This window comes from Rana temporaria, chromosome 5 (genome assembly GCF_905171775.1).
Source record: "Rana temporaria chromosome 5, aRanTem1.1, whole genome shotgun sequence".
In the NCBI taxonomy this organism is placed as follows: Eukaryota; Metazoa; Chordata; class Amphibia; order Anura; family Ranidae; genus Rana; species Rana temporaria.
The window spans coordinates 52348839-52358645 of record NC_053493.1 but is presented as its reverse complement, the minus strand read 5'-3'; the positions used below and the strand labels follow the sequence as shown (position 1 = coordinate 52358645).

The 9807-nt window shown below is 44.0% G+C and overlaps 1 protein-coding gene across 5 annotated transcripts in view; it reads right to left on the bottom strand.

Annotated features, from left to right (window-relative positions):
- ACBD5 (acyl-CoA binding domain containing 5) overlaps positions 1-5454 on the bottom strand; it is a 42287-nt gene extending 36833 nt beyond the window's left edge. Inside the window, exons 1-3 of one of the 5 annotated variants that reach the window (XM_040352571.1) lie at positions 5296-5454; positions 3048-3152; positions 1-56 (exon numbers count right to left, since the gene is read on the bottom strand). The exon at positions 1-56 is cut by the window's left edge and continues 66 nt beyond it. In XM_040352571.1, coding sequence (XP_040208505.1) covers positions 1-10 — 10 coding nt within the window. In that variant the 5' untranslated portion in view covers positions 11-56; positions 3048-3152; positions 5296-5454. The remainder of the gene's footprint in view (positions 57-3047; positions 3153-5295) is intronic. The other 4 variants (XM_040352570.1, XM_040352572.1, XM_040352573.1 and 1 more) reach the window with 4 other exon arrangements.
- Between the last annotated feature and the right edge of the window lie 4353 nt (positions 5455-9807).

Sequence of the window (9807 nt, the reverse complement as noted above, 5' to 3'; positions counted from 1 at the left end):
TGTCTGCCATAATGGTCCTCGGAATGGTACAAAAAGGTAAACCTGAGATCAAAATGCTGCACAACATAAAAGGAGATTAGAAACAGAGTACAAGGAGATCCTAACATCAGAAACATGCAGAAATCTGCCAAGGAATTTTCCCCAGAGCTTATTGAATGAGGTGAAGCTCTGCCAACTTCCATCATCCAATCATGTGCGAGGAAAAGGTGCTTTTTTTTACCCACCCCTTGCACATGGGTGCTATTCTTCTTAAAAGGAGAAAATTACCTTTTTTGTAAAAAAAAATAAATCCTTTAGCCCAGGTTCACACTAGGTACGATTTGAGATGCGATTTCACATGTCAAATCGCATCTTAAATCGGCGGCATTTGCCGGCAATGGCACCGTCCTAATCGGTGCGACGCCGCATCTGCGGCGCTGCACCGATTTCAAAAAGTAGTTCCTGTACTACTTTTTGCGATTTTGGGCCGCGATTTACATTGAACCCTGCACAGATGTCTCTTAAATCGCAGCAAAATCGCTGCAAAACTGCAGCTGCGAAATCGCGGTAAAATCGAATTTGCAGCAGTGTGAACCTAGCCTCCAATATGAAAAGAGAGAAGGAAAAAAAAAAAAAAAAAAAGCAAATTTTTTTTGCAGGTAAATACAGGTGTAACGTGTGAACTTACCCTTTAAAGTGAAATTTCACCAAGTTCTGAGAAAAGATTTCTTACAAAGTGAACATCTTACTTCCTTTTAGTAAATTAACCCCAACAAGTATAAAAAAATATATATAATAATAATTTGTACACTTGACCACTTTTAACTGTCAAAACTCCCGCTCCCCTCCCCCCACTCATCCAGGAAATGACATGACCCCACACAATCAGGTGCATCTTATTCACGGATAAACTGAACTCGCATGATTTCAAACTAGGGCTGTGGAAATGAAAGATTAATTCCTCGATTAATCGGCAATTTTTTGATCGATCAAAATTCTGGTGCAACGGTTCGTAAATGATCCATGATCCGAACGGGTCACCACGTGATCCGCGGAGCTTCGCTGCTGCCTCGGTAATAGGAAAGGCCGTCTTGGTCCACCCGGCGGCGGCCTAGGTGAGCCTAGAGCGGCGCGCTAACGTCATCACCCGGCCTTAACTGCTCGTGTTCGGCCGGCTTCTCTGGTAAGACTAAGCAAGCACTAATCTTCCTATACAGTGGGGGAGATGTCTGTGGAAATTACAGTGGGGGCTACATATGGTGGTGATCCGAAAAATGCATGTGCATTATAATTAATGGGTCACTAAACGAAAAAAAAATGTTTGCTGAAATGACTGTTTATTGGGTATAGAGACATAAAAGTTAACTGATTCCTTTTAAAAATTGAATTTAATCTATCATATAATGTGCCTCTAGTTTCACTTTCGTTTTTAAAGGTACATACATGAAGTTCCGGGTGAGAGGTGAGTCGGGAAGACTCACAGAACAAAAACAAAACAAATCCAGGGCAGTGTTTTGTTTTTAAAATTAATCTGATGGAGTTTTAGACACACAGTAATGACAGCTCAGACCACCGTGAAAATCTCCCAGTATGATGGTTATAAGGAAACAGGCAACCAGGAAGTGTGGAGATCACAGCAGAATTACAGCTACCTCAAAGCAAAAACGAACAATGAGGACATGAAACCAGTACTGCAGTAAGGTAAAGGAAGCTATTTAGCTAAAAAAAAAAAAAAAAATTTCCTTTAGTGACCCTTTATCAAAAAAAAAACGATTAATCGAACATGAAAATTGTAATCATTAACAGCCCTATTTCAAACCCAAGCTTTGAGTATGGGCTCAATTAAGACTGATAAGCAATATAAAACAAACAATGTGCCATCATCCAGAATAGTTGAATACAGGAAATGGGACCAAGTGAGTATGAAAGGGAAGAGGTTTCTAGCCCCCATCGAGGAGATTTTCCTTCTCTTCCTGTCCTGTCCTATATCCAAGACAGGAAGTGAGAGACAATCCCTCCAAAAGTGAGGGAATCCCTGGTTGTCATCAGAACTAGTGTCCCAATCAGAAGATTTTCCTCTTTTATGGTTATGGTAACAATCTAAAATTTGTCATTTTCTTTAACTCTGAATAAATCTCTGTAAATTGAAAAGTAAACACGGCTGTGTATTCAAAGTGAGACTAGAGGAGCATCACAGCACGGCGCCCGGCAATGACATCACACACATGCGACATGTTTCGAAGCTAGCAAGCCATTGATGGAAAAAAGGCCGCACCTCGTTTTCAAGCAAGGTGCGGCCTTTTTTCCCCCCCCATCAATGGCTTGCTAGCTTCGAAACATGTCGCATGTGTGTGATGTCATTGCCGGGCGCCGTGCTGTGATGCTCCTCTAGTCTCACTTTGAATACATGGCCGTGTTTACTTTTCAATTTACAGAGACCGAGTACACACCAAAGCCACAGTGCGGCTGGCCATAACCACTGACTCTTGTCACTCTCCACTACACCTATTACCTGGAACCCATATTCTTATCAGATGGATTTTTCCTGATAGACTAGGATATGCCCAAGTCTGGATCACTGAAGAAAACCACGCTGTGCTCAGCCATCCCACTCCATCCTGCACGGATCTGATGTGGTGCCAGCTTTACAGGACTTGCTGTCACACTTTCATCTCTTCAGCCCAGCAACCGGATTTGAATGCAACTTACCTGTTCTCCATGTGAGTGGATGTTGTTGTTTATTAAATTATTCTCACGATACATACTCAGAGGCGCCCCTCTTCTTGTTTTTTTTCCTAGTATACCGGAACCGGCTTTTGGTTTTCTTGGTGGCTGCCCTGACTGATACCCTGCCATATAGTGTTGTGTGTGTGTGTGTGTGTGTGTGTGTGTGTGTGTATATATATATATATATATACACACACACACACACACACACACACACACACACACACACATATATATATATATATACACATACATACATACATACATATATATACACACACACACACACACACACACACACACACACACACACACACACACACACACACACATATTCTTACCTTTGCCCTTGGACTATTGGGTACCACTACTTGAGGTACCTGTGTTTTGCGCCTTTTTTACTTGTTTAGTACCTCCATAGACACAGCACAGGGAATGTTGTCACCCTAAAACAGGAAGTGTGTTATCGGCAGGACCACCGGGGGGAAAATAATACAAAGGAAAAACTCTAAGGGCCCTTTCACATGTAGTCAGATGCATGTTGAACTGCACGCCAACTGCATAGACAGCCCAAATAGTTCACATCATTGCAGTGCAGAAAAGAGAAAAAAAAAAAAAAAAAAGGAGATGCAAACGCGCTGCACCCACACCACGCCCTTTTAGAGCCCATACACATAACTGCATGTTTTTGACTTAATGTTTACATTTGAAACGCCCTTGAATGCGTTTAGCACTGCATTTTACTATACATTTTGGACTTGGCTTTCTTGGCTTAGGGGCACAGTGCATTTGAAGTGCACTCATAGTGCGTTCCCTGCATTTGTGCTGTAGGAAAATGCAGCATGCTCTATTTTTTTTTATTTGAACTGCGCTGCAATGATGTGAACGATGCCCATAGGATTACCCTGAGTTTGGGCCGTCTATACAGTTGGATTGCAGTTAAACATGCAAACGGTGTGAAAGGGCCCTAAAGCCATGAGATATAGATATATATATATATATATATATATATATATATATATATATATATATATATATATATATATATATATATATATATATATATATATATATATATATATATATATATATATATATTAGTGCTGTCAGTTAAACGCGCTATTAACGGCGTTAACGCAAACCCATGTTAACGCCGTCAATTTTTTTATCGCGCGATTAACGAGGCGGCGTTCGGGGGTTATACCGGACCAGGCCTCCCGTCCCACCGGGAGACCCGATCCTAGATCCGCCGCCTTCTGTGTCCAGGTTGGAGACTGACACTAAGCCATAAGCGGCTTTGATTCAGTCTCCGCATTGAAACCACGGAAGCGGCGTCATGACGTCACTTCCGGGTTTCTCGGCTGCCAATGGCGCCGGATTTAAAAAAGTACACAGTATTCAGAATCGCCATTTTCGGCGATCTGAATACTTTGAAGTGCAAAGGAGGGCTCGGAGGTCTTTTAGACCCCCGATCCCTCCATAAAGAGTACCTGTTACCACCTATTGCTGTCACAAGGGATGTTTACATTCCTTGTGACAGCAATAAAAGTGATCAAAATGTAAAAAAATAAAAAAAACACAATTTAATATTATAAAAAAAAATAAAATAAATAAGAAAACAAAAAAAAAAAAAAATGTTTTAAAGGGTGAACCTCCTTAATAGCGCGATTAATCGTGAGTTAACTATGACATTAATGCGATTAAAAATTGTAATTGCTTGACAGCACTAATATATATATATATATATATATATATATATATATATATATATATATATATATATATACACACACACACACACACACACACACACATACATACATATATATATATATATATATACACACACACACACACACACACACACACACACATCACACACACACAGATCAAAACGCACTCAAGCGTGCGTCAAGCGCGTTTAACACGTTTCAAATACATGTGAACATGCAGTGAAAAAGGCTCAGTTATGTGCAGTTTCTGAGGTGAATGAGCCCCAAGGACGCCATCACACCAGATGCATTTTTGATCGCATGCCAACAGTGCAGACAGTCCAAAATGGATCTTATCCTATGGGAATAGCGCATACTGGTGCAGGGCAAAAGGGGCAGCAAGCGGCATTTTTTCGGTGCTGCAAATGCACAAAAAAAAAACGCACCGCAGTGCACATAAAAGCCCAATGAAGACGGAATAGACCGCCAAGGAGATGCAAGATTGGGAAAAAATACACCACAAATGCATGTAAAAAAACACGACAATAGATTGTAAGGATTGATAAACTGCAATATAATCCACCCCCCTTGTTGGGTCTGGAATAGAATCACAACCAGCCAGCTTCCATTGTATATCATTACCTGGGGGGAGGGGCTCCCCTGTCCTGAGAGGGGGGGGGGGGGGAGGTGATGCCCTCCTCTCTATATTAGAAGGTCCATACACCGAGCTGTCAGGTGACAGCACTGCGATGGATACAAAGGTCGCCTGATGCGGCCCAACATCACACACAACACCCAGATACACAGCCCGGCACCGAGCACAGCAGCCCCGACCTCCAACCACACCGGGCGGACGTACACACACACCGCCAGTCACCTGTGATCGCAGCACTGGAGCCCGCAGCCTTCATCCTGGCACCATCTGTCATTGTTCACCGCACGGCATCATGGGAAGTGTAGTCCGCGGAGATCTGCGTAAACACGCAAACGCACGCCCCGGTCCTTTTCTTTTACTTCTTCAACAACTTTATTGAAAGCAGTATTTTCTTCACCACATTGAGCAGCACGTCACGTGACAGCAGCCATTTTGTACGCTGGGGATGGGCGGGGTTGTGTTTTTATTGTTTTGGATCATTTGGTAAAATGTGAATAAAAAAAATAAAAAAAGGTTTTAACTCTTGTGTTCATGTGTGTGTGTGTGTGATTAGGGAGATGTTCCTGCACTTTCTGTACTACAGCTGAGGGGTGAAGGCATAGCAGTCCCAACTGTCCCTGATTTCGAGGGACTGTCCCTGATTTGGAGCAATGTCTCTCTGTCCCTCTTTCCTCCTCATTTGTCCCTCATTTTGGTCTGATCTATATAGATGTATATAAAATGCACTTTTTATCTATCAAAAAGTGTTTTCCAGCCCTAAACCTTTCATCCGATTTCTAAATTGCTGCATTTGTAAATTCCAAAAGCCAATATAATAGAATAGTAGAGGTAAAACATGCACTTGTGGGTTTAACCAATCTTGTTTTTTGTACAATTCTCCTTTAAGGGGGTGTGTCAGGGGGTGTATCCTATGCCTCCACACTTTTGCTGACAGGTGTCCCTCATTCCCATCTCAAAAAGTTGGGAGGTATGTGAAGGGTGGAAAGTGAGAAAAGCTCAACCGGAGACAAAAATAAGAGGGCTTATTCACATCATCTGTACAGATCAACAATGCTGTTGTTCTATCGATATGGTTCCCCTATCGCAGGGATCCTCAAACTACGGCCCTCCAGCTGTTGCGGAACTACAAGACCCCTGCCCTATCGGATAGGGTCCGGCCTGGACTGCGCAGGCGCAATCGGAGCCAACGAAAATCTCAGAGGCTGAACAGCTTTTCGTCAGCTGTAGACGGAGCATGCGCAATAAACACGGCGCTCGCTCCAGATGCTTGGGGCTGGTTGTGCTCGCCGCTCGCTTCATACAGCAAGGGGCGGATGCTTTTCACAAAGGGGCAGATATGGGTAGAAGAGGCATGATGGGCAGTGCTTTTTTGAAAGGGGTGGATGTGTTATTGAGCAGTGCTTTTTTGGGGGATGGTTTTGAGAAAAGCACTGCCCATCATGAAGCACTGGGCATAATGCGGCCTCTTATAACCATAACTGCCCCTTGCTGTATTGAAAAAAACATCCGCCCCTTGCTTTCCCCTTGTTGTATTGAGATCCAAGCATTTGAGAAAAGCATCCGCCCCTTTCAAAAAAGCACTGTCCATCATAAACCACTGGCCATCATACCTCTTCTAACCATATCCGCCCCTTGCTGTATAGAGTGAGCGGCGTGTATAACCAGCCCCAAGCATCGGGATCGAGCGCCGTGTTTATTGCGCATGCTCCGTCTACAGCTGACAAACAACTGTTCAGCCTTTAGAGATTTCCGTCGGCTCCGATTGTGCATGCGTTGCGCCTGCGCAGTCGAAGCCGGACCCTATCCAATAGGGGAACCATCTCGATAAAACACCTGAGCACAAAGAAGACAATTGGTTTCTATGGGCCTGATCCACAAAAACCCGGCGTAACTTAATTTTTCCCGTTTAAGTTACACCACCGCAAAATCTCTACCTAAGTGCCCGGTCCACAAAGTACTTACCTAGAAATTTTGAGCGGTGTAACTTAAATCCGTCCGGCGCAAGGCGTTCCTAATCTAATGGGGCGAGTCCCATTTAAATTAGGCGCGCTCCCGCACCGGACGTACTGCGCATGCTCCCGACGCGATTTTCCCGACGTGCTTTGCGCAAAGTTACGTTACGCCGAGTTTTGTGAATCGCGCCGGGTAAAAAAAGTTGCGTCGGGGAAAAAAAGAGATGCGGCGGGAATTTTTTTTTAAAAAAAAACATTTGACAGCGTCGCGGGAAAGAAGGGTCTACTTTTACAAGGTGTACTAACTTTACACTTTGTAAAAGCAGCCCTAAAAAACGAAGCGTAAAAGCTTCGTGGATCTCCGTAAGTGCTAATTTGAATACCCGACGCTGGATTTCGACGAGAAATGCCCCCAGCGGCGGCTGCGGTACTGCATCCTAAGATCCGGCAGTGTAAGTCCCTTACACATGTCGGAGCTTCTGCCTATCTATGAGAAACTGATTCTGTGGATCAGTTCCATAGATAGAAACAGGGATACGACGGCGTATCCCTTTTGTGGATCAGGCCCTATGTGCCCTGCTCACACCACAACACTGCAGCAAGGTGCAGACATTTTTACATTAAACAACCTAGGGATCATTCACACTAGAATTTGTGGGCCAGATTCACAAAGAGATACGACGGTGTATCTACAGATACACCATCGTATCTCTGACTTACACTGGTCCTATCTATGCGCCTGATTCATAGAATCAGTTACGCATAGATAGGGCTAGATCCGACAGTGTTACACTGTGTTACACTGTCGGATCTATTTTTCAATTTAAAAATGGCGCCGGGGCGTTCCCGCTGATTTACGATAAATAATATGTAAATCAGCGAGATACGCAAATTCACGAACGTACGCGAACCCGACGCAGTCTTCTTACGACGTTTCCGTAGCGGCGTACCCGTCGTATACTTACCCCTTCTTTTATCAGGCGCAGCCAATGTTAAGTATAGCCGGCGTTCCCGCGTCAAATTTGAATTTTTTAACGTCGTTTGCGTAAGTCGTTCTCGAATACGGACAGACGTCGTTTACGTAAGCGTCGAAACCACTGACGTCCTAGCAACGTCAGTGGGAGCAATGCACGCCGGGAAATTCCCCGGACGGCGCATGCGCATTTAAATCGGCGCGGAAACGCGCCTGATTTAAATAGTACACTCCCCTAGCTGCGGAATTTGAATTCCGCCGGGGGATTTAGGATCCGCCGTCGCAAGTTTGGAGGTAAGTGGTTTGTGAATTAGCCACTTGCCTCCTAAACTTGCGGGAGCGGATCTTAATTCACGTAGATCGAGCGGATCTATAGATCCGCTGAGCTACGTGAATCTGGCCCTGTATTTTTAATTCTGCACTGACTGTCTTTGAAATTGTCCCAGCCCCTGTTCAAATCCAATCCGGGGACAAAACCGGGGACAGACTTGGTCCGGGGACAGTGTCCTCAATCTGGGGACTGTCCCCTGAAACTGGGGATGTTTGGTCATCTAAGGCTTGAGCCTTATCATAGGCGGTCTTCAGACGTCTCTGCAGGTGATCCACATACCCTCTGTGGGAAGTTGCTGAGGTATGGTCGAGGTATGTGCCGAAGGCCAAGTCTGCTGGCAGCCCTGCCCACTGTTCGAACATCAAACTATAGCTAGAGTAACCTGTGGCTTCATTGGCGTTGCTGTTATAAGCATGCACGATAGACACTACAGTCGTATGCAAAAGTTTAGGAACCCCTGACAATTTCCATGATTGTCATTTATAAATATTTGGGTGTTTGGATCAGCAATTTCATTTTGATCTATAAAATAACTGAAGGACACAGTAATATTTCAGAAATTAGACATGTGCATAAATTTGGGCACCCTTGTCATTTTGTTGATTTGAATACCTGTAACTACTTAGCACTGATCAATTGGAACACAGAATTGGTTTGGTGAGCTCATTAAGCCTTGAACTTCATAGACGGGTGCATCCAATCATAAGAAAAGGTATTTAAGGTGGTCAATTGAAAGTTGTTGTTCTCTTTGACTCTCCTCTGAAGAGTGGCAACATGGGGGCCTCAAAACAACTCTCAAATGACCTGAAAACAAAGATTGTTCTACATTATGGTTTAGGGGAAGGCTACAAAAAGTTATCGCAGAGATACAAGCTGTCAGTGTCCACTGTGAGGAACATAGTGAGGAAATGGAAGACCACATACACAGTTCTTGTTAAGGCCAGAAGTGGCAGCCCACATTAAATATTGGAGAGGCAAAGGATGGTGAGAACGGTCAAAAACAGCCCACATACCACCTCCAAAGACCTACAACATCAACTTGCTGCAGATGGTGTCACTGTGCATCCTTCAACAATTCACTTTGCACAGGGAGAAGCTGTATGGGAGAGTGATGGGAAATAAGCCTTTTCTGCACACACGCCACAAACGGAGTCGCTTGAGGTATGCAAACGCACATTTGGACAAGCCAGCTTCATTTTGGAATAAGGTGCTGTGGACTGATGAAAGAAAGATGTAGTTATTTGGTCATAACAAGGGGCATTATGCATGGCAGCAAAAGAACACAGCATTCCAAGAAAAACACTTGCTACCCAGAGTAAAATTTGGTGGAGGTTCCATCGTGCTGTGGGGCTGTGTAGCCAGTGCCGGTACTGGGAATCTGGTTAAAGTTGAGGGTCGCATGGATTTCACTCAATGTCAGATTCTTGAGAATAATGTTGAGGAATCAGTCACAAAGTTGTAGTTACGCCGGGGATGGA